This window comes from Anopheles aquasalis, chromosome X (assembly GCF_943734665.1).
Source record: "Anopheles aquasalis chromosome X, idAnoAquaMG_Q_19, whole genome shotgun sequence".
NCBI classification, from domain to species: domain Eukaryota; kingdom Metazoa; phylum Arthropoda; class Insecta; order Diptera; family Culicidae; genus Anopheles; species Anopheles aquasalis.
The window spans coordinates 8,041,090-8,064,576 of record NC_064876.1 but is presented as its reverse complement, the minus strand read 5'-3'; the positions used below and the strand labels follow the sequence as shown (position 1 = coordinate 8,064,576).

At 52.3% G+C, this 23,487-nt stretch overlaps 7 protein-coding genes across 9 annotated transcripts; 1 reads left to right on the top strand and 6 right to left on the bottom strand.

The window, feature by feature from the left end:
- Positions 1–3,711: 3,711 nt before the first annotated feature.
- Positions 3,712–6,304, bottom strand: LOC126572504 (serine protease Hayan-like). Of its 2 annotated transcripts, none has more exons than XM_050231873.1 (2): positions 5,964–6,304; positions 3,712–4,860 (listed from the first exon to the last, which is right to left on the bottom strand). In XM_050231873.1, exons 1-2 carry the CDS (start codon positions 6,109–6,111, stop codon positions 3,905–3,907), a joined length of 1,104 nt encoding a protein of 367 aa, XP_050087830.1. In that variant the 5' UTR covers positions 6,112–6,304; the 3' UTR covers positions 3,712–3,904. The 2 variants fall into 2 exon arrangements, with proteins under 2 accessions (XP_050087830.1, XP_050087839.1); XM_050231882.1 differs by lacking the exon at positions 5,964–6,304 and adding an exon at positions 4,995–5,152.
- Positions 6,305–6,932: 628 nt separating this feature from the next.
- Positions 6,933–9,220, bottom strand: LOC126572488 (serine protease persephone-like). Its single transcript, XM_050231846.1, has 5 exons — positions 9,062–9,220; positions 8,565–8,811; positions 8,304–8,461; positions 8,068–8,236; positions 6,933–7,982 (listed from the first exon to the last, which is right to left on the bottom strand). Exons 3-5 carry the CDS (start codon positions 8,443–8,445, stop codon positions 7,115–7,117), a joined length of 1,179 nt encoding a protein of 392 aa, XP_050087803.1. The 5' UTR covers positions 8,446–8,461; positions 8,565–8,811; positions 9,062–9,220; the 3' UTR covers positions 6,933–7,114.
- Positions 9,221–9,661: 441 nt separating this feature from the next.
- LOC126572475 (serine protease persephone-like) lies at positions 9,662–12,052 on the bottom strand. Of its 2 annotated transcripts, none has more exons than XM_050231834.1 (3): positions 11,355–12,052; positions 10,182–10,922; positions 9,662–10,103 (listed from the first exon to the last, which is right to left on the bottom strand). In XM_050231834.1, the coding sequence occupies exons 1-3, from the start codon at positions 11,452–11,454 to the stop codon at positions 9,760–9,762; spliced, it is 1,185 nt and encodes a 394-aa protein (XP_050087791.1). In that variant the 5' UTR covers positions 11,455–12,052; the 3' UTR covers positions 9,662–9,759. The 2 variants fall into 2 exon arrangements, with proteins under 2 accessions (XP_050087791.1, XP_050087782.1); XM_050231825.1 differs by having other exon boundaries at positions 10,182–10,925; positions 11,355–11,925.
- A 119-nt stretch (positions 12,053–12,171) lies between these two features.
- On the bottom strand, positions 12,172–15,532 carry LOC126572499 (serine protease persephone-like). Its single transcript, XM_050231858.1, has 3 exons — positions 13,688–15,532; positions 12,707–13,363; positions 12,172–12,624 (listed from the first exon to the last, which is right to left on the bottom strand). Exons 1-3 carry the CDS (start codon positions 13,797–13,799, stop codon positions 12,278–12,280), a joined length of 1,116 nt encoding a protein of 371 aa, XP_050087815.1. The 5' UTR covers positions 13,800–15,532; the 3' UTR covers positions 12,172–12,277.
- A 217-nt stretch (positions 15,533–15,749) lies between these two features.
- Positions 15,750–18,040, bottom strand: LOC126580912 (serine protease persephone-like). The gene is made up of 4 exons (XM_050244264.1): positions 17,300–18,040; positions 17,052–17,226; positions 16,469–16,814; positions 15,750–16,394 (listed from the first exon to the last, which is right to left on the bottom strand). Exons 1-4 carry the CDS (start codon positions 17,433–17,435, stop codon positions 15,837–15,839), a joined length of 1,215 nt encoding a protein of 404 aa, XP_050100221.1. The 5' UTR covers positions 17,436–18,040; the 3' UTR covers positions 15,750–15,836.
- Positions 18,041–18,639: 599 nt separating this feature from the next.
- Positions 18,640–19,380, bottom strand: LOC126580754 (uncharacterized). The gene is made up of 2 exons (XM_050243998.1): positions 19,156–19,380; positions 18,640–19,089 (listed from the first exon to the last, which is right to left on the bottom strand). Exons 1-2 carry the CDS (start codon positions 19,271–19,273, stop codon positions 18,665–18,667), a joined length of 543 nt encoding a protein of 180 aa, XP_050099955.1. The 5' UTR covers positions 19,274–19,380; the 3' UTR covers positions 18,640–18,664.
- Positions 19,381–20,168: 788 nt separating this feature from the next.
- LOC126570774 (uncharacterized) lies at positions 20,169–23,156 on the top strand. Its single transcript, XM_050228765.1, has 4 exons — positions 20,169–21,730; positions 21,822–22,133; positions 22,200–22,645; positions 22,731–23,156. The coding sequence occupies exons 1-4, from the start codon at positions 21,095–21,097 to the stop codon at positions 23,137–23,139; spliced, it is 1,803 nt and encodes a 600-aa protein (XP_050084722.1). The 5' UTR covers positions 20,169–21,094; the 3' UTR covers positions 23,140–23,156.
- The last annotated feature ends 331 nt before the right edge of the window (positions 23,157–23,487 follow it).

Here is a 23,487-nt window from a genome sequence, read left to right as displayed (position 1 = left end):
GTGATCGGTGTTTCGCGGCTGAAATTATTCGAGAGAACGATTAATGCATGGCGATTATTTATTGAGAGAACCATACTTACCTCCCGATGTGGTTGTAGTTCGTCGATGCGATCGGAACCAAACTTTGTGGCGGAGCACTTTAAACGCACAATAACACGGTGCACAATTTTACCAACTTGAAATCAATAAGTATGCATATCAATAAGAATATGCGAAACGGAGAGTGCTGCGCGCACAGTATGAATAGTTTTGCTCTTTGTGCTCTTTTCCCAAATGTTTGTTCGATCATCAACTCGCGCTCCACGGTGTCCATCGCATAGGGATGCGGTTTTTCATGCTTCCCATCGCGTTGGGATGGACCGTTTAGCGCGAGCTCTAAGGATGATAAGGTTAAACGATACTGCGTGCTGATCAGGTGCGATTGCTATTCGCAGCAGTAGCGTAATTGGCAGTGGGAAACGCTGCGGAAAGGCTGGCTTTTAGTAGCCGCGACGGAGCCGCGATCGGATGCAAATCGAGGCACATAAAGTTGCCCTTGTTACTGCAAAGTGTGCACTAGCTGAAGCGCATTTTTGCTAAGGCAGTCACACCTTGCATTGAAAACAAATGGATGGCATTTCAAGGACCGTAAATGATATCAATCAAAAGCACGATCTCCACCAGCAAGGCTCAACCACGGCAAGGCACGCTGCACGCCTTGGCCACTGAAAGATTACATGTAACGATTGTAGCTCATAATCAACGGAAACGTGGGTGGCTGCCAGAACTAGAAGTACCATTAGGGATGGAGGAAAACGTTGTTACACTCAAACTGATTATAGTAAAAATACTCAAATGATACTCAAATGATTATAGTAAAACTTCCTGTCTCGGTTTCCTAAAATTGCGCATCAAGTGTCTTGCACAAATCTATCCCGCTTTATACGGTCTGAATCTGTTTGTGAACTAAGATAGTTTAGCAAAAGATTCATCGCCGAGACATTCACTGTTTTACGTACGATCGTCTGCAAGCAGGCAGGATATAAAACACAAATACCACTATTAAAAAGCGAGAACAAATTCAAACGAACGCTTCTACATGATAGAACCTTTCGTCTTTGGGATTCTTTGGAAGTAAATGTGTTTGTAATTAATTACAAATGCATTATAAACCGTTTAATGCATGTTACTCCTAGACGGAGACACAACCGAGCGCAATTGAAAGGCTAACAGCGCTGGTTCCGAAGTATTTCATGAGCCGTTTCTATCCGCTAAGGTACATCTATCGATCTTTCGTTAGACTACTAATATTGCATTACGTTGTCTCTATTGTTCCTCTTGCGTATTCCTCTTTGATTCTGTAAAGCAACCTTTGTTTCAGCCCGGCTGGTCTCAAAGGCAAAGCCAAGAGTAAAGAGTGCGTTGATTAGGGAAAATTGAATGTACCGTTTTGATTCGAGAAATGTGCTAAAAGAATTGCCGAAATTATTACCGGGTTTGCACCATCGTTGTTCTGTAGTGCACTCGATAGAATCGTTCTTTCCCAATTACTTTAGCTTGGAAACAAAACCCCTTAACAAAGCATTTTAATCTGCGACTGAATGTTCAGCAAATTTAGAAAAAGAGTTACACTTTTGAAGAATCGGAGTGCTTTATTATCCTTTGTTTCATCGTTCGTACAAGAGGTATAGATCTTTACTATCAGCTTGCGGAACGAGGGTAAAAGAGTTACAAACCACTTCACGGCAAACATATGATTGAGGAAGAAATTGTCCTACAATTCTTCGTTTATTCAAGTTTAGTATTTCTTAATCTTATTTAAACCTGTCCTATGTATGACATAGGACAGGTTTAAATAAGATTAAGAAATACTAAACAATCAACATTCGGCTCAACAATTCTTGCCTAAATGTATGAAAAAGGAACTTTGGAAAACGATTTTGAGTCGACTTCTGCAGCTTTATGCGGCATTTTTACAGGCCAAACCAACGATTATCTGGTACCAAATCACACATAAATCATTAACAATTTAAATAGCTACAATTTTACATTCAAATTCCTTTTTTTATTAGAGAAAAATATATAAAAACTAAAGTAGTTTGAAACGGTCTCCGAAGCCGCGGTCCTATGCGAGAAAAGGCAAGCGATATCCCTCTCTCGCTCGATCATACACGCCATACGAGAGCATACAGCTGTTCGCCGCGAGTGGCGCACACACTCGCTCGCAGGCACACAGGGAATCAACGGCAGCATGCGACTCACACACCCTGAGAATTTCGCTAAACAGCGAAGCTCCATACTGAGAGAGGAATCGTTCTTTGCGGGAGCGAACGGCCTCACACAGAGAGAAAGGCCGCCAGCAGCAAGCTCCATACTGAGAATCTCGTGTTTGACGTTTTTCTTCCTTCTCACTATAGCGGCAAGCTCATTAGCCGTCTTCTCACTATGGAGCCTGGTCAGACGGGCATCACCAACCAGCGTGCGTTTGATTCCGGAAAAGTTCAATGGTTTTATCAGGCATGTTATGTACTTTTGCCTGTTTAAATGATACATTTCCTAATTTTAGATCAAACGAGCAGTTCCTTGAACTCGAACTTGGATTTTTTACTTCGCAAACCGAATACAGCGTCTCCAACGCAACCAAAGCAAAGGCAGGAACTGTCAGTTTTTTTCATTCATTTTTCTAATCGTCGCGAGCGATTTTGTTCGGGATGACTTCACCTGTTTCCTATAGACACTTTGCTCTGATGGACCTGCCGAACAGCCCGTGGGACAAGGTGTCAGCGGATTTGTCATCGTCACCGATACGTTGGGATGGAAAGCACTGGTAGCAACGGACAACTACTCCAGGTTCTTGGTGGCAATAGCGAGGAAAAAGGCGGATGCGAGCGCGGTGAGAAAAGCCGATGACGAGTTTTTAAATACTTTTACTTTTACATTTTAGCTACTACACACCGAGGACAATTAAAGCGGACAACGGACTACCGCTAAATAGCATGGAGTTGCAGGAGTGGTCGCGACAGCCACACGCAACAAAATATCGATTTCATTTCGTTTCAGCAAAGAATCGCAGATGTTACTTCGGTCTAACAATTTTTTCACAGCCAATTCATGCGGTATCCAAACATCGAGCTTGTTTTTGCAGTCACTCTTTTTTAAATGGTTCAAAACCGTTTAATGGTGAAGGTTTAGTTCCTTAACGATGTCACGGCTGCTTTTGTGACGATCCTGGTCTATCCTTTCAATAATTTCATCGACTTTAGCAACGATAGGTCGACCAGAGCGAGGTGCATCTTTCACATCAAAGTTTCCAGAACGGAAGCGAGCGAACCATTGTTGTGCCTCGCGATCTGATACAGCATTGTCCCCGAAAACTTCACAAATTTCGTTGGTGGCTTGCGTGACATTTTTCCCTTTTTCATAGAAAAAATTCAAAATATAGCGAATTTCTTCATTATTTTCATACATCTTTGAACAGCTATAACTTTTTGCAGACTTCTCCAAATTCTGTTTTGTTTTGATTAAATGATACATCAAATGTCCCTTAAAACAACGTTGTAATATATGACATAATATAATTGATAACGGTGGAGATAGACGATTCCAAAGCCATCTATTGCCAAAAAACGAAAAGAATTATGCTCCGACCTAATATTAGGTAATCGAATAATAAAAATATATCCCTTTGAAGTTTTACTAAAAATACGAAAAGACTTATTCGATTACCTAATGTATATGTATATGTGTATGTATTTCGAGATACCAGCGGAGCACAGGAAACAGTTTCGTCAAGGTTCCGGAACGCTCGCGTTCCAGAAAGAATGCGTCAGTTTTGTTTTTGTTGATCCTTCATTACCATTACGCCATCGTGGCCGCTCTTTTCTGCTCGGTGAACTTAATACTAAGCAGTAACAGCACTGCGAGCTCACTTGTTTGGCCACACGATCGGTTCGATCCAGTCGAGGTATTGTGAGACGCGGGTGTAGATGCCCGGTATCTTCGCACCGCACGGTACCCCGGTCGCGACGACACCGACGAGAAGGGGACGGCCGCGTACGGTCGCGACTAGCGGACCGCCCGAGTCACCTTCGCACGCATCGGTAAAATCTTCGCCCGCCTTTGCACCGAGCGCGCACAGTTGATTGTCGCCGACCGCGACGTTGTTGATGCCGACGTCGCGGAACTGTTGGGCGCATTCGCCGGTCGGTACCGACTGCACGGTGCCTTTGTACAGGTGCTTGCTCTGCTCACCCTGGGCGTCGTTGCCCCAGCCCATCACGGTCAGATTGACGGTCGGACCGAGCGGTAGCTCCGTGTCTGTGTTGAGGCAAACTGGCCCGATGGCTGACTCGAAGGTGACGTCGCGGGCCAGCTCGAGCAGGGCGATATCGTTGTCGCGGCGCCGATAGCCCTCGTGGATGTGCACCCGCTGCACTGGGTACGTGTCGCCCTCGGGATCGTCAACGGCTAGCGCGGCCAACGTTACGCTCGCCGGCGGCGCCTCGCTGAAACAGTGCGCCGCAGTCAGCAGAAAGCGGGGCGAGATGAGCGACGCTCCGCACCGCATGCTGGCGTCATCGTTGCCCTGGAAGCGCACCAGGGCGACAAACGGAAACTCGCCCCGCACCACCCGGAACCGGTTGCCCGACACGTGATCCTTGAGGTTGGTTGGTACACCGTGGAACCGATCGCACTCCTGCTGCGCTATTCGCGTCATGATGCGGCTCCCGGTGTCGGTTGACGGTGGGCAGCACACCACTGCACTGTTGCCGCTGAACTCGCACCGCTCACCCTTGGCCGCGATACCAGTTGGGCAGGCGGCCGCCTGCCGGCAGACACCGGTCCGGGCCGGTGGACCCGTTATACGGCATGCGTCACCCTCTAGATAGTGCAGTCGGGAAAGGAAGAAGAAAAAAACAAAAACATCAAAACGAAGTGAGATAGGGTAAAACGGAAGCGTAGCGAAGAAGGAAGAACGATCGAAGAGTCTGAGACGAACTGCACACCCAACTAACCGTAGGGCGATTCGGCGCTCCGGCCAGGGAAATAGATGTCCTGCGGCATACTGGCCACCGCATGTACCAGCAGCAACAGCACTCCTAGTCCTGGCATCGCTCAGCTCGCACTGTCTTCCGTGGCAGCCTTTTCGGCCAGCCGATTGCCGGCCAACTCCCTCAGTCGCGCCACAGGACAACACGCCTAACACGTTTGATGCCTATCGCTTACGGCTTCTTTATGTTACGCACACACTACCAGTACACCAAAGGTTGATAAAGCTACTCCAATGCAGACGACAAAAGAACACTACGACGACGACAACACTATCGTGACACTGTCACACGCAAACGAAACGGGTTATGGTTTGTTTTTTTTTCGAAGCATAGGCAGGGGATCAGTGATCTTCGGTGGAGTAACATTGGCGCTCCCGGGGGCCAGTAACTGCGTCGTCGTCGCTGTGCGCAAAATGATATGGTAGGAGGAAGCAGGCGCGTGCAGTACAGTACGGTGGGTGGATGCGCGGAGCGCGAATCGTTTGCTGAGCGCTATGACGTCACACGCGAGAACGAAAAGATACAAGTGAGACTGGAGAAGGCGCGGCGATGGTGAGAAATAGTAGGAGTTCGTCTGTCCCGTCTGGATATCGGCTGGTGCCTAACACAACATAACAACACAACTACAGCCACTCAGCTGTGGCGCCTAGCGTCTTTTCCGACGCCTCCGTTTGATTGTGTGCGCGGCGAAGGTTGATGTTGGTTGTTGTTGGTGTTGATGGCAGTTGGCGGGGGGTTTACCCGCTTCGCGCTCCTCGCACCTGGGCCGACGTTGGTGTTTGTGGCGATTGCGGACTAGTGGGGGCGCGAGAGCTCGCGAGATGTGATGTGAGGACAGTAGATATTTAGTAGTGGTGTGGATTGTGGATAGTAGTAATAGCAAGCGAGTGAAGGTGGAAGGAGGGGAGGTGAAGTAATGGTTAGGTTCCTCACCGAATCTTTGGCTGTCCTTGAACACGGTCTCCAATACTGGTACACCGACAACCACACTAAGGGGTAGAAGCGGTTGCAGCACCGCCACCAGCAGCAGCACCAGCACCGACGGCAGCTCTACTGGTCCCACGTGCCGACTATGGCGCATTCTCTGGACGCTGGTCGCGGATGGACTGCAGTGTGTGTGTGTGTGTGTGTGTGTGTGTGTGTGTGTGTGTCTGTGTCTGTGAGAGGCGAGCTAACGAGCGAGCGTACCAGCGATGAGCGCCTCTCCTTTGTCCTGTTAAGCGTTGTATATCGTCGTCCTGTCACGGTTGCTGCTATAATTCCTCACCTTTCCCTGTTTCTCTCTCTCTTTCTTTTTTTCTCTCTTTCTCTTTCTCTTTATCACTATATTCTCCCCTACTCTCGTTGCGCTCCAGCCGCACACTACGTAGATCTGTTCCTGCTGCTGCAACAAAGACACGTCCTGTGAAGAGCGAGGACTTGGAGTAGTGATTCCGGATTCGCAGATTTGGTCGAGGGTCGTGCGGAATGTGCAAGAGCACAAGTGGAGCTCATCTACCGGACACACCGTACTGAGCAGAACTAACAATCGCCCATTGACTAACTCGCCGCCACTGCGATCGTGCACGACCCGAGCAACCTAATCAACCGTGCTACAGCGATATCTCGCTCTCTCTCTCTCTCTCGCTCTCTCTCTCTCTCTCTCTCCCTGCTGGTGCTGTTTCTCTTTGCTCTCTCTCTCGTTTTCTGTCTCTCTGATGATTGCAATTATCATTTCATTATCACGCGTTCCGGATGCTACGTAGCCACTGCCACCAACAAATGCCGTGCCAGTAACCACGCGCACGCTTAAAGACCTGCACGCTTACACAGACGGAGCACACTGGCTTTGCAGACCTGTGGTCCTGCTACTCGGAGGTGGACGGAGGTCATCACCGCGTACGCGTACTTTGGGCATTCAGATGTTCGGCCAGTATATGCGGAGTATATTTCTTTTAAAAAAGCCCGCGGAACCAGAAAACAAAAACAGAAAGTGAAATACAACGTCTTCGATGGATGTTCGAACGGAATTCATTAATTGGTTGTTATTAATTGTACTTGTAGCTGTGCGATGGTCGACGGTTCGTTATCTCGGATTGCGCCGATCAGGTGCTGCCTCCGGTAGCTGCGGTGTCCGCAGGCGGCCAGACGATCGACTCGATCCAACCGAGATAGTACGCGATCTCCGTATAAATGCCCGGAATCGGCGATCCGCACGCGTACCCGTTCGACGTGATGCCAACCAGATAGTGGCGACCGCCAGCGACGATCAGCTCGAGCGGACCACCCGAATCGCCCGGGCAGGTATCGGCCACCGTTTCGTTCCGCTCGTTGCGCCCCAGCGCACACAACTGACCTTCGTGCAGACCGGCCGGATTGCGGCGGGTGCGGGGCAACGACGCAGTGCACGCGTCCCGCTCCAGCACGGTCACGTTAGCCTTCATGAGCCGCGGGGCCGGCTCGGTGTCACCCGGTAGCACCGTACCCCAGCCCTGCACCGACAGTACCGGCATCATTTCGGCAGCATCTGGCGCCACACTGGCGATGGGCTTCGTATAGAGGCAGGCCGGATCAACGAATGGCCAGTCGAGGGTCGGCTGGTCCAGCTCGAGCAACGCAATATCGTTCCTGTAGGTGACCGGGTTATAATCGGGGTGCGGTATGACGGTACGGATCGCTATGTCCATCGGCTCGTCGATGACGCGCGCCGGCTGCAGCTCTAGCACGCCGAGCCGGGCAAAGATGGGGCGCTCGCGCAAACAGTGCGCCGCTGTCAGCAGAAAGCGGGCCGAGATGAGGCTGGCGGCGCAACGGAACGGGGACGGTGTGGTGTTATTCCGCACTTCACCGTACCCGAGGGCGGCCATGTGCGGGAACTCCCCGAATCGGGCCGCAACACCGTTGAAGATGTGATCGGACAGTCCGGTTGCGGTAGGGTACTGGTCACACTGTGTCTCGCTGATGCGCTTTGTGCTGATGCGAAAGAACGGCAAGAAGGTTTTAGGGAATTTGAAAACAAAAACCCGGCAACTAGCGAGTGACTAGCTCTGACAGGTACCTGATGCGGGGTTCGAGCCGTCGTACGCAGCAGACAATCGGCATGGACAGGTTGAACGAGCAAGTGACCAGCTCGCTCGTCCGCCATGGTCGCTCCCTGGCCCATTCGCACTCGTTCGCCGGCTGGCAGGTACCAGCCGTACCGTTCCGCAACTGGCACGTATCACCCTCTGTGGAAAAGGGGCGGGATGAATCGGATCCTGTTAACGTCACGATCACGGTTACATGGCAACTCACCGTACAGTATCGGATCCTGCTGCAGCACGATCTGGTCGTTACAGAGCAGGGCCCGGATGAGAGCGAAGAAGATGGCGATTGGTCCGAGGTAGCAGGAAGGCCCTAGGCCGCACCACCGAATCACACTACGGCGTACCAGCATCCTCGCGGGGGCACAGCTGCAGTATTAGTGTTTATGGGGATCAGGGTCGCGAATTGCGGGTGCGAACGAACGTCTCGTTCGAGTTCTCCTCTGCTCTGTTTGGCCTATTGATCACTTACCCTCGCACACAGCAGCAACAGCGGCGGCGGGAACAGTAGGTTGAAGGCCAACACTGATGACATCCGTGGTGTGTCAACAATGGAATAAACAAACCCTCCTACGCATACAAGCACACACGCGATCGAACGAATATTCACCTGCCCCCTCCTGTATCTCTTTCAGTAGTCAGCTGCCGGGAGTTTAGAGCGGGCTGCAGCACCAATTAATAATACTACCATCGTTAGCGGGCCGATGGAAAAGTAAATGCTGCTGAGGAGAGAGCGAGAGAGAAAGAACTCATTAGCGAACGAAACAAAGTACGAGAGCGAGAACTAAATAGATCGAGTTCAGCGTCCGAGTAAGATACGAGCTTCAAATCTTCTCCTGTAAACGCACCCACTGTGCGTGCTGTGCGAGGATCGAATCGAATGAAAAGCAAAACGGAGGCTCACGCAGCAGCGCTTAGCTATAGCCAAGGGCAGTTCGTTACGCAAGGATATGCACGCGTGAAACTCACTGGCTGGCTAGCTGGCTGGCTATCTGGCTGATGCGACTCCTCGTCGAATCCGTGGCAGTGGAATAGATTGGATGCAGTGCTGTGGTGTGCTGGTTACGAGTACTTGCCACGATCACGACACGACTCGCTGGAGCCTCGCACGATCACGATAACGTAGCCTGCCTGCTGTGCTGCGAGGATGATGCGAATGCGCCGCGATGAGCAAACAGGCCGACGAGCAACGAGTGGCTTCGTTGTATTTTTGTTGCTTTTTATTATTTTGCTAAGCGACGCGACGTCTGGCATTAGTGGTAGTAAACCGCAAGAGGCAACCTCGCGATGATCCCGATCCATAGCCACACTCCGTGTCCATCCATTTCATTCTCACTTATTACTTCTCGCTCTCTCTCTCTCTCTCTCTCTCTCTCTCTCTCTCTGTCTCTCTCTCTCTCTCGCTCGCTCTCTCTCTCTCGCTCTCTCTCTCTCTCTCTCTCTCTCTTGCTTACTCGCTCCCCTTGTTCTAATATTCTCGTTTCGTTTATTCTTAACAGTTACTTACCCCCCAGCACAGCAACGTGCAAGCAGTATTAAATAGTAATCGAATCGGATGAAGAATCCCGGACCATCGGAAAGGCCAAAGAGGGTACCCAATTTTATTGCACAATGCGAACCGGGGAATCTCTCGATTGAAGCTAAAATGGATAGTTGTTTTTTTTTGTTCACGCCCAGACGATACTTTCGATCCAATCGATGTAGGCGGCAACACGCGTCAACACACCCGGAAGAGAACTACCGCAGCTGTGACCAAACGAGACGACGCCAATGAGCCGGAACTTTGCTTCGATCATAACCTGCACCGGCCCGCCCGAATCGCCCTGACATGTGTCACTTCTAAGTTCGGTTGTATTATTCAACTCCCCAATAGTGCAATACTGCGTCTCGACTATACCCTGCAGTAGCTTCCGGTGCCCCAGCAAGTTGGCGTCGGCAAAGTTCTGGTTGCACTTGTGCCACGGTACCGTCGTCAGGTTCACCTTCATCAGTCGTGTCGATGCAATTTGCACTGGAACGAGTGGAGTAAATTGTGTGTTTATGTGTGTAAGGAAAATAGAAAAGGAGAAACCTGCTGGACTGGACATACAATTTTCATCAACGATACCGAATCCTTCGGCCGAGAGTATCATGTGCTCCGGCAGATCCTGTGGATCATCGTACAGACAGATCGGCATCAGTAATATACTGTATTCCACGGGATTCTCTAGCTCCACCAGCGCAATGTCGTGGTAGTAGCTGCTCGACCTATACTGGTTGTGCTTGATGAAAGTTTTCACGCCGATCTCGATTCCATCGTGATCATCTGCGATGGTTACCGTACCTAAGAGAGCAATCGTGGGTCCGTTTCTGGTTTTACAATGGGCAGCGGTCAATAAGAAATTGGAGGTGATCAGACTGGCCCCACACTTGTATTTCACGGTGACCTTCGGTTCATCGTACGTGTAGCCGAGGGCAGCCATGAACGGGAACTCGTTTTCCGCCGCTTCAACCCCATTGATGATATTGAAAGTCTGGTTCACGTAGCTATACTGGTTACAGGCATGGCGAGACCGAACGCCCGTCTTAGGCCGTACGTTCTTCGATATCGATGAAATGGCGGGGTTGGGCGGCTCAGTGGATGGTTTGGTCGGTTGCTCTGTCGATGGCTCGGTCCGGGACTCATGGAACCAGTTCCGCTTGCAGCAGATTACTTCGATGTCATCGACGAACGAACAGCGCACTGCCTCCTTAAACAACTTATGCCTCAGGATTGTTCTAATGAACCATTCACAATCTGCCGCTTTTGCACAAACCCCCGATGAGCCATCACGCAGCATGCATTCATCGCCTTCTGCTCCGGATTCCCGGCGAATTTCCGTTCGAGAAAGTAGAACAAACGAACGAACACCATTAGCTTTTGGGGGAAGATATTTCGGTACGTGGTGCGATGCTTTGCGATGCGATGTTTCAGCGCACACCACAGTAGAAAGGCAAAGGTTATCTCGCGGCGATCGCCATTCCAGCCATCGCAGCCTTTAGGCCGCACTGCTAGACTCACAGTGTCTCTATTAGTATCTATTGAAGAATTCCGAAGCCTCCCGAAAATTCCCAGAGCCTTTTCGTAATTTCTTTCCCATTTAAATTGTCCGACATTCCACAGAATATCTTAGGGATGAATTCTTCTCCAACACAGGGGAATGTTTGGAGTGGTTCCGGAAAGCCATGGAGAAAAATCCTGGAAACCTGGACAATTCGCATGACGATGGAGCTACAGACTTACCATAAAGAGTATTGCAGTGTGTCTGAAGGGGTAAGGAACAGAATGTCGCTAGAAGCAACAACGAACTCACTAGACCAACCGCTCGCCTTAACAGTATCATCGCGAGACCTCCTTCTTCCGCCAGACAACGCAAATTGCGGGTTGGTTGGTTGGTTGTGGTTGTATTTGGTTGACTGATGAATTGTCTTGCACTGGATCTATTCAACGGACAGGCAGTCCCGATCCGTTCTGCGTTGTTATGCTCTCATCTAGCAAGACCAGGGCACAGGCTCCAGGAGACTGACTTGGTAAAGAGAGTATAGGAGCAAAATGGGAGCCAAACCTAACTGCTTATGCAAATCCCGGTGGTGTGCTGTTTACGAGTACTTGCCACGATCACGACACGACTTGCTGGAGCCTCGCACGATCACGATTACGTAGCCTGTTCGCTGTGCTGCGAGGATGATGCGAATGCGTCGCAATGAGTAAGGCCAACGAGCAACGAGTGGCTTCGTTGTATTTTTGTTGCTCGTTTTTTTGCTAAGCGACGCGACGACTCGCATTAGTGGTAGTAAACCGCAAGAGGCAACCTCGCGATGATCCCGATCCATAGCCACACTCCGTGTCCATCCATCCATCCGTGTCCGTGTCCATCCTCTCTCTCTCTCTATCTCTCTCGCTCTCTCTCTCTCTCTCTCTCTCTTGCTTACTCGCTCCCCTTGTTCTAATATTCTCGTTTCGTTTATTCTTAACAGTTACTCCCCACGTCCCCAGCCATGTCGTCCAAAGCACAGCAACGTGCAAGCAGTATTAAATAGTAATCGAATCGGATGAAGAATCCTGGACCATCGGAAAGACCAAAAGGGTACCTATCCAATTTTATTGCACAATCCGAACCGGGGAAACACTCGATTTGAGGTAAAAAGGATAGTTGGTTGTTTTGTTCACGCCCAGACTATACTTTCGATCCAATCGATGTAGGCGGCAACGCGTGTCGAGACACTCGGGGTGTTACTGCCACAACCGTTCCCGAAAGACGTGACACCGACCAGCCGGTACTTCTTGTCGATCAGTACCTGCAGCGGACCACCGGAATCGCCCTGACACGTATCGCCCACCATCTTGGTAACATTGTTCTCGACACCGGTCGCACAGTACTGTGTCTCGACTATGCCCTGCGGTAGCTTCCGGTTGTTCTTCAGTAGATTGGCGTCCGCGAAGCTCTGGTTGCACTTGTGCCACGCCACCGTCGTCAGGTTCACCTTCATCAGCTGGTTGGATCGTTGGTTGCCTGTAAGTAAAAGAAGAAAAATGGGAAGATGATAAAAGACAATAACCGAGAATCGTAGAAGGGCAGCAGGAGTCGTACGTACGGTCGAGATCGATAATGCCGTAACCCTCGGCCGACAGTACCGTGTCCTCCGGCAGATCCTGCCGATCGTCGTGCAGACAGATCGGGTTGACGTCCGGCTCGTTCTCGATCGGTCGATCCAGCTGCACCAGCGCGATATCGTGGTAGTTCCGGTTCGAACGATACTCCGGGTGCGGGAAAAAGGCCTTCAACCGGATCACGGTACCGTGGTTACCTGGGGCCAGGTTGTTCGTGCCGAGTATCGCCACCGTCGGCCGGTCGCTCATCGGGATACAGTGGGCGGCGGTGAGCAGGAAGTCGGGCGAGATCAGGCTGGCACCGCACCGGTAGCTCACATTGACGACCGGCTCATCGGAGGGGTAACCGAGGGCCGCCATGAACGGGAACTCGCCGTCCTCCGCCTCCTCACCGTCGATAATGTGGAAAGTGAGCCGGGCCTCGTAATCGGGTACGCTGGTGCAGGCGAGCCGCGACCGCACGCCAGTCACCTGAGCCCGGTCCTGCTTGCAGCAGATCACCTCGTTCAGCCCATCGAACCCGCAGCTGACGCGGTCCGCGAACCGCTTGTTCTTAACGATCGTCTCGAGGAACCACGGGCACTCGGTCGACTCGGTGCAGACACCCGCCGTACCGTCGCGCAGCACGCATGCATCGCCCTCTAACACAGTAGAGAACCACAAAAAATGAAATAAATAAAGAACAAACCGATTAGTGCCATCAATGAGTACAAGCACATGTGCAATGTGCATTTGTGTGTGTGGTACATATGAACGCGTATGCGTGCTGAATGCGATTGCGTACTGCGTGTGCATCAGGCACCAGGGCCAGACGAGAGCACCAGAGCCACCAGGGGTTATCGTTGAATCGCCTTAATCGCAGTCGCAGTCGTCTAACTACCAGCCCCTTTTCTACCAGCGCAAAACCGAAAGCGCTGGCTTACTAACTCCTTTTTTTTACCAAGAACTCCAACGTTCGTACTTACCGTAAAGGACCTGACTGTCACTGTGGATGGGCAGGGAACAGAGTGTGGCAACGAGCAGTATGAACCAGCGGCCGGCCCGGCCACCCTCCATCGATCGCACTGGTTGTCCCATCTCGCGCGACGTTATCTTCCCGCTACTCGGCGGACTTCGATGCAGACGCGGCGCTAGAGCGCTTGTTTTTCGTTTGATTGGGGTTGTGTTGAGTATGCTGATGCTGCTGCTGCTGTGTTATGCTGTCTCGGTTTAGGTAGGTGGTCAATAGACAGTTGTCGGTCCGCGTACCTGCGGCACCATGGCCGCAATGAGCACGGGATGATTCGTGGGGGATGCTGCCGATTGGATTAGCTGGCTGTATGTATACGTCGATTGATAGATGGAGAAGTGGAACTCGTCCAACTGATAATTCGGACCGAGGCTTGAGATCACGAATATTGACGAACTTCACACTGATTTGCTGCTGCTGCTGCTGCTGCTACTGTTACTACTACTACTCTTGCATGTACTGCTGATGCTGCTGCTCTTGATGCTACTTTTACTGTCACAATCGGTGGTGTCCGTGGCAGCACCGGTTTGTGTGTTGTGACCACCCTTGTGGAGGAGAGGGGGGACGCGCGTGAACCTCAATCCCGTTCGAAAACCAAAAACCAATCCGATGCGAACGCGCGCGCGCGCTCTTAAACGCTCACGAGTAACGGTGCTTCTCGTTTTCGGCCTGCGACGAGATTGATTGGAGATTGCGGCTGCAGCGACAGCGGTAGCCGTTACCGTTCACAATCCAGCCGGACATCACACAGATGAGTGTGTCGCGTCGTCGTCGTCGTTGTAGTTGTTGTCGTTGTCGTCATCGCCTATCGTCATCGTGGTTCTTCTTCCGTATTCCGGACACTCACTGGTCACTCCTCTCATTCACCTGGAAAGGAATTTCCACCGAATCTGACAGGTTTTTGCGCCCCCCGCCCTCCTGCATTCTCCTCGGTCCCCCGGTTGCCCCCACTTCGCTGTGGGCATTCCCCTTCCAGCATCCGAACAATGGCCGCGGGCACTACTATCAAACTGCAAGGACAGGGTGAAGGAAGGGGTGTGGTGCGCTGTACGTTTTGGCTACAGGAATTTCGAAGCTCGTGAGTGACTCGCCGTTCGCCACCAACCCGAGCGCGCACTCACAACGAGTTGTGGCGTCGCTTAAAGTTACGGATGACTTAAGGATGCAAGATGGAAGGAAGGAGCGTCCGGAGGATGGACTACGCTGTTGATCGGCTGCTCGTACTCCCTTAAAATACCATAACATACATAGACGATCACTAATGCAGCGACCTCACCCACCGTCACCACTCGCTCAGCCAAACATTCCGTCGCTTCAACGCACTCTCCACATCATTTCGTTTAAACCATAATAACACAGCACCATGCCATATCAATCCGAAAAGAGCCCTTTCGACAATTCGCCGGGTTATTGCACCCTATAGATATCGTCATCCGGAACACATCGTTTATATGCACCGATCTTGTTAGAATCATGTACAAGAAGGAACAGACAGAAGGGTGTTGAACAACGATTAACTGAGATCTCGCCTAGCATTGCTAAGAAGAGAAGAAAATATGAAAGAGCAGCAACGCAAAGCAATCACAATAGAACCGCGGATCGTTGCATCGCCGAAGAAGGGTAAGCGATCGTATGAATGCGTTATCGTCGGAATGTACCATGATCATGTTGGATGGATATAGAACAGAAACGGATGAACAGCGATAAGCGGAGTATGTGAAGGTGAAGGTGGAGGTCAGGACAGAACGAGAGTTAAGAAATTGAAATTAATCGTCTTTATATAAACCCAAGAATAATAATAAACAGAGTCAGATTGATTGTAGCCAAAACGAGAGTAACACGCGTTCGTCATTCATTTTTTCTCGACTTTCAGCTTCTGTTCCTGGAAATCTTTCCAGTAACAATTTGCAGAGAAGAATCTTTAGGTGAATGTGTAAGTAATTAAGGAACGCCATCGACCATTCGACCACGTATATAGTTAAGTTTATGAACGCCCCACCAATGCGTTTCACTAGTATTGTTACTGCTATCACCACTACTACTTATGTTCATTGTTTATTTTGTTTGTAAACCGTTTGTTGAATCCTCGAATCTTCGACCATCTATTACCGGCTAGTGTTTGCGCCCGTGTGCCACACAATGGTGGCCATCCAGTCGAGGTAGTGGTAGGGGCGAGTGTAAATGGCGGGCGTACCGGATCCGCACCCGGTCCCGACCGATGTGATGCCCGCGAGGAAGTACTTTTGCAATGGCTGCTCACCGATGTAGTAGAGTGGTCCGCCCGAATCGCCACTACAGGTGTCCGAGTGGTAGCCAGTGACACCGTCCAGCCGCCGTCCGACGGCACAGTACTGCTGATCGAGCACACCGTCCGGTAGGTGGGAGCTCGGTAGGATGCCGAGCGTACGCAACCGTGCCCGGCACTCGTCGAGCGGTACGGTGGCGAGGTTGGTCCGGAGCAACCGGTCCGGCATCCGAGACCGTTGACCATCGTCACCCCAGCCGGCCGCCATCAGCTGCACCGAGGTAGCGAGATCAGTCACCCTCGGATGGATGCAGACCGGTCGGACGTCCTCGTCGAAGATGAAGCCGGCCGACACCTCGATCAGGGCGATATCGTGGTACGCGTACCGGCGCCGGTATGCCGGGTGCAGGTGGTGTTCCTGCGAACGCACCAGCAGCGGGGCGGAGAGGTTTGATGAGTGAAGCAAACGTCAACCAGGGACCAGTACCTTACCTTCACCATGCGTTGCTGGACAGCGGCCGGGTTCGGGGGGGCAATCAGGTTGGTCGTACCCATCCGCACCACCACCGGCCGTCCGTGATCCGTTTCGATGCAGTGCGCAGCAGTCAGCACGAACGTGGGTGCGATAAGGCTACTACCGCAGGCCCACTGGTAGTCGTCCTCGGCCGCAGGTTCCGGATCGTTGTCGCCATCGGTGGGCGGACGGTAGCCGAGCGCCGCGACGAACGGTAGCTCACCGCGGTACGCATTCTCACCACCGACGATGTGAAATGACAGCTCGGACTGCACCCCGTCGTAGCCATCGCAAGCTTCCCTCGCCGATCGCACTCCCTGCTCACTAGCGAGAGAGGAGGAGGAGGAGGAAGAGGAGGAAGAGGAGGAGGATAAGGAGGAGGAGGAGGAGGAGGAGGAGGAGGAGGAGGAGGAGGAGGAGGAGGAGGAGGAGGAGGAGGAGGAGGAGGAGGAGGAGGAGGAGGAGAAGGAAGAGGAGGAAGAGGAGGAAGAGGAGGAAGAGGAGGAGGAGGGATGAAAACCACCGAGCCAAACATTTTCTCGCACCAGTACATGCACTTACAGTAGTGAATCGCCCGAGAAGCAGCAGATGATAGGATCCGGTCCGTCGAATCCACAGATCGCGAGCTCGGCGTGCGTCAGCGTCTGATGCCGCAGCCCATTCCGCGCCCAGTCACATTCGGTGCCGCGCCGACAAACGCCCAACCGCCCCGAGCGCAATGCGCACGTGTCATTCTCTGAGGGGGCACGGGGCAGGTTGAGTGTGAGGATGATGAGGAAGGACGAGTGGGGCCTGTGGCCGAAACCTACCGAACAACTGCTGCTGCTTCTTTGACCAGCCGTTAGAAACGGGCGGCTCCGGCGCCGCAGACAGTGTCATGGTGTCGCAGTACAACAATGCCAGCAGCACTACTGGCAAGCGGCACTTCTCACCGACGGTGGCCATAAGCGAAACACACACAAACACCACCGCCGTTCGCACTGCTGCTGTTGCTGCTGCTACTCAATCCTTTGCTTTGACACTTCCTGTGATCCAGCTTCAGTTTGTGTCCTGCTCTTCTGCTTCTGTCTGCTCTCTCTGCTTTGGTTTACACTTATTTGCTACTTTTCTCCGTTTTGTCTTCACTTCTTTTGCTACGTTTACTCGGCTGTTTTTCAGTACTGTTTTGCTTCTGGACCTTGTTCTCCTTATTTAACGCTTGTTGCGATCCTGTTACTATTTTTCTGTAGAATCTAGAGAGCCTAGATCCACACCATTACTTTTCTGCTACCTTCCTGTTATACTCATAAAATGGTGCTATACTTTCTACACTATATCTCCCTTCCTCTCTCTTTTTCTCTTTTCGTCACACACATGCACACACATACACACGCAACCTTGTAGCAGGCCGAGAAGACGTGCAGAACGCGATAGCGGTTGCTAGTGAGCTGACCAAGGAAGAGAACGACTGGCCCGGACCCGACTCGCAAACGGGAAAGAACTTCCCAGGAGTGGCCGCCCGGAGGGGGGGGGGGGGACATTAGCGTCTGCACGGGCAGCGGACGGGCGGGACATGGTCGCGCACTGAGGCCATTCACTAAAACGAGCTCGACGTTGTTCGCTGTGCACGTGCGTCCCATTGGCTGCTCTTGGCCCGAAAAAGCCGAACGACAAAGACGGCCATCGAGGCAGAAAACCGGAATATTATCGTGGAGCTCGAGCAAATCGAATGAACGATATCCGCATCGCCTTCGTCGTCGTCAATCTCTCTCTCTCTCTCTCTCTCTCTCTCTCTCTCTCTCTCTCTCTCTCGTCGTCGTCGTCGTCAATCTCTCTCTCTCTCTCTCTCTCTCTCTCTCTCTCTCTCTCTCTCTCTCTCTCGTCGTCGTCCATCTCTCTATCTCTGGCTCTCTCACGCTCTCTCTCTATCCAATATCAGCGGCAACCAAAGGGGGACTCTTCCGTGATTCGCTTCCCGGTCCAAGGTCGCGACCGATCGTCCGCGATCGCGATCTGCTAAGATTGAATCGGGAGGCTGAAAAAATGATCACGCATCACCACCCCCCCCCCCCCCCCCCCCCTCCCAAACCACAACTGATATTGGAATGGACGTGTGCGTTATTCTTTCCTCACTCCGTCGCGGAATCGGTTTGAATCGAAGAAGCCGTAGTCATAGTCGCTTGCCTTTTATTGGTTTATGGCGAAGTATGACCAGCGCCGAGCACGAGCGTGGCCTGGAGTAAGTTTACCGCATCGTCATAGCTGTCCTCCTGCGTGCGCACGCATATCTCCAGCCGCCGGTAAGCACCGCCTCGCAGATCCTCGTGGTGGTCGGTCACACGCAGCAGGACCAGACGCCGGAAGTGTCGGTTCAGCTCGGGCACGCACGCTTCCGTCCCGTATGGAATACCGACGGTCGGATCCATCCCGACGCTCACGTACGGTGCACGGTCATCTAGGTACTCCTGGAGTGTGTGCAGCTTCTGGCTCTGCGCGTCCAGATAGTCGCGCTTCCGGACACTCTCGAACAGGGGCCGATAGGCGGTGAGCAGTACGCTCTCGTGTGCCGTCGCCGTCCCATTTCCGGCCTCCCGACATGCTAAGCTGGCCGTAAGAATGGCTGGAGGATGGGAAGGAGAGAACCCGACCAGATCAATCAGACCATAGTGTCGAGCCGCGAACTTACCATTCGGATCGTTGACAGCATCAACGCCGCTGCAGCAGCAAGGAAGGGCCAGAAGGTACAGAAACGCCGCCGCCGGCAGCAACTGCAGCGTAATCAAGCGTCCGCGCCACGTCATCATGAGCGGCACGGCACAACACAGTTAGAACACACGGCGGTCAACGGAGTTTAGCAGCAGCAGCAGTAGTATACGCTGGCGCCTGGGCTTAACAACTGAATCTCCTGTATCGCATTAGCTCATTAACTGCGCTGTGCTGCTTCAATACAAATGCCAAATCTGCAAACTCAGCTCAACCCAGCCCAGCCCAGTTACGACTTTGTTTATCTAGGCTATTTTGGACCTTCGCCAGCGGTTAGCGCTTAAGCGACGAGCGTCCCCCTGGACCCTAAAACTGGAGCACAATAAAACGCCAATCATTTGTCATTTAATTGCATCACTAATATCGGAAGGCGTTTAAGGCAAAAAAAAGAGTAAACCTCAAAACCAAGCGAGGCCCATTGCACGCCATTATGAAAAAAAGAAAGCAAAACAAATTACTTTGAACTAGCTTATGAGGCGTTTAGGTGTGTCTGTGGTGGTTTATGACGCCCACATACCTAGGGTAGGTATGAAACCATCATGTCTCTTCCAAATTAGCACTCCTCGGAGCACCAGCGGTTTAGACATTTAATTACCTGCACAATGGAGTTGACCTCCCCTGTACCGATTTCTGTGTACCCACCGTCTACCAGCACCCAATGGCCCTTTAAAAGTCCATAATAACTGTGCTCTCTCTCTCTCTCTCTCTCTCTCTCTCTCTCTCTCTCTCTCTCTCTCTCTCTCTCTCATGTGCATTCATGTGTCGCGATCAAGTTTTCGCGCATTTGTATGGGATGTCGTAAAAATACAAAAAAATTAGTCGTATGGTCGCAAGCCTTTCGCTCTCGTTTAGACGCATTTTGACTGATCGTGATCCTAGCGCTTATGCGCGGCTCTCTCTCTCTCTCTCTCTCTCTCTCTCTCTCTCTCTCTTTCACGCACGCACGCACACACTCTCGCTTGCTCGCTCGCTCGCTCACGTACGGGAACTTCTGTACGCTCTTCTTGCGCTGCTGCTGCTACTCGCGGTGCTCGCGCGGCCATAAAAACAAGCCATTCCGTAACCGTCCTACAAACACAGAGGTCGCAGCAGTTTGCTCCTAGCTTTATTTTGGTTTACGCTTGCCGCTTTTTGGCCGCATTAGATCGTGTTTGGAGCGAGGCACGTAGTGTTGAAAAGGACCCCCAAAAGTTGGAACCGCGTAGTGTGTTGACTACAGGTGCACAGAGGCTGTTCGGTGAAATGTCGCGGAGAAAGTAGTGGCGGTGTAACGCGGCGGTGACCATCAGCCTCAACAGCCCCATCGTCGTCGTGGTCGACGCTTCCGGGAAATCCACAAGCACCGCGCAACTCTATTCCGCGCTCAAGTTTCCCCTTTTCTATTTCCGCTCTTGTCTCTCTCTCTCTCTTTCTCTCTCTCTCTCTCTCTCTCTCTCTCTCTCTCTCTCTCTCTCTATCTATCTATCATTCGCTCTCGCGGTCCAGCAACGTGATCGTGCTGGTAAACAAAATCTCTGCAGCTTGGCAGAGTAGCAGTAGACCGCCCCCGAAAATCCATCCGACGTCCATCAACCACCACGGAGCCACCACGGAAGAGCCGCTTTTTGTTTGAGGCCAAAGACCTTTTCGTCGGCGCTTATTGACACGCGTGGCGCGTGTGTGTGGTGGACGCGTTGGACGTTGGGCCTGCTTGCTGGGTTCGCTCGTGAGCCTACCTCGACGGGTCTGTTAGATGAGATGAGTTGCAACCAAAGATCACTCACCGCTTCTCATCACGCCGGTACCTCCTAGGGGACAGGCAGAGAACAAAAAAAAAACAAAAAGGGCGCCATCGTCTACATTGACTGCGTCTTTTCGCCCGCATGATGGAACAGCAATCGGCAATTGATGGTATTGGCGCCGGTGCAGCTGTATCGACCAATGATCGGCCACTCAGTCTCTACGACAATCTGACGACAATGGTTGCCAGTGCACCAGGTGCCGGTTCCGGGGGCCGCACGATTCATTTCCCCGACATACAGTTCCGCTTCGATGAGAGCATTGCGGCGACAACCCAGCCACTGGATCGGCATCGCCGCCCGCACCACACCTCCGCCCGTTCCAATTTCTTTGGGCTGAGCAGCAGCAGCACCAGTCCCCCAGGACGGACAGATGCCGACAACGGCGACGAGCAGGAAGACCGCAGGAACGGTCGGACAACACCACTACCACCAGAAGCACCCTCGATGGCATCATCTACACCGTCGGCATCAAGGACGGATGACGCTGTGGATATGTCCACCCTCAGTGTGCCTGATGCTTCGGCCTCACCGAATTCGACCGCATCCACCGTGCTGCTATCCTCCGCATGCCCAAGCCCGGCCCGGGAATCACCCGGGCAGCAGCAGCAGCAACAGGTCCCTGTCGCACCACGTATCTCACGCCCCAACTCGACCATCAAAAGCATCACCATTCAACTGCCGCCCGATGCCGCCATCAACCGTGGCAGCCTATCCGAGGTACGCCAATCTCATCCTGTTCCAATATTATTGTCGCCTTAATGCCTCTCTCTCGTGTGCTTTTTCCTTTCCTCTGGCAAACACCAAACAGGCCATCTACATGACGACGACCGTGCCGCAGAACTTCGCCAAAAACGCCAGCACGCTGATCGGGCGCCACAAACCGACCCGCAGCAGCCTCCGCCACAGCCGGATGCTGCTGCAGAACAGCAGCAGCAAGGCGTACCAGCAGCAGCGTTATCAGCGCGGTAATTCCTTCAATCTGCGCCATCTGGGGCTCAGCAAGGGCCTGATGGTGCTGCAAATACTGATCGGGGCATTGCTCAGCCTGATCGGGCTCACGATCATGGTCTGGTCCCCGTCCACGCACACCAAGGACAACCCGTACTGGTCTGGGCTAACGGTGAGTATTCTTATCACCCACATTCCTCCCTACGGACTGACATGCGCTTCGATTCTTTATTTTCAGCTCATTCTCTGCGGTACTATGTTCCTAGTGCTGTTTGCCTTCAAGCGGCCCGACCGGCGGCAGCGGCTGGTAGTCGGCAGTGGTGGCAAGGCTTCGGTAGTGGTAACGGCAGCAGCAATCGGTGCCACCACCGACCGGCCACCGGTTTCACGGAACTGTGTCCGCGAGAACTGCTTCCATGTGCTGCGGGTGAATGCACTCGTCGTGCTGGTGCTCACCATCTTCTTCACTCTGCTCGCCTTCATCTATGCGCTCATCCACGCGACCAACCTGTCCTCGCCGGATCTGCGCTGCGTGCCCGAGTTTAGCTTTAACGTGAACGCGTCCACCTGTGTCTGCACGCTAGATCCGCACCGTACTGTACCGGAGAGACCAGGTGGTGAAGCGAGCCCGCCTGCCGGTACCAATCGGTCGCTAGAAGACGATGGTCATCGGCTGGAGTACCGGTAAGTAGCGTTTAAGTGGCAGGACCATCTCTGTATCCCATTGCCAAAAACTCGTCACTATCGCTCTCCCTCTGTGTCTCTGCAGCGACTTCAACTGCAACGAGGTGCTAAGCATCTGGTATTACGTGATGATCGTATCGACGGTGCTCAACAGTCTCGGTTGCCTGCTGGCAGCCAGTTTTCTTCTAATCTATGGCATCGAGTGTATGCGTAATGACGGCATGGACCATGCTCCGGCGCTTCTTCAACGGAAAACCAACGGAGAGAGTGCACCAACCGGGCATGGTGAGATGGAAACTGATGGTGGTACGGCTGCCGAGCCCGAGGCCAGCTTCAAACATCGCGATTCAGCAAGCAATCAGCCACTGCTGACGACCGTACGCATCCTGAACACGAACCTGGTCGAAGCTAAGACAGCTGCTGCCGATCAGCAGCCAGATTCGGCTATGTTGCGTGCTCGGGGGGATGGAAGCGACCAGGAACTGTCCCCCTAACCATTCCGTTTGGCCGTCCGACTACGCGCTACACCGTTTGCCTGCTAAGCATTGCTGCTCCCTTCCTCCTGGCAGTATTACACGAAAACATTACATTTGTACGCCTCAAGTATCGAGAACTATGTTATTGACTGTTTTAATGCTGGAAAGTAAACGCCCCTAGCAAAGCCCGCTTTTGATACGTCGTATTCGACAGCAATCCGCTGGGCTACCAGATTTTTTTTAGAGACTATTGTCCATATGGTGTGCTTTCCAATGCAGCCGCACTATCCTGCCACGAACCCGCCACGACCTCCTTCTACGTACTATCAAACATTACTTAACACATCGCACTCATATTCTTTCCAT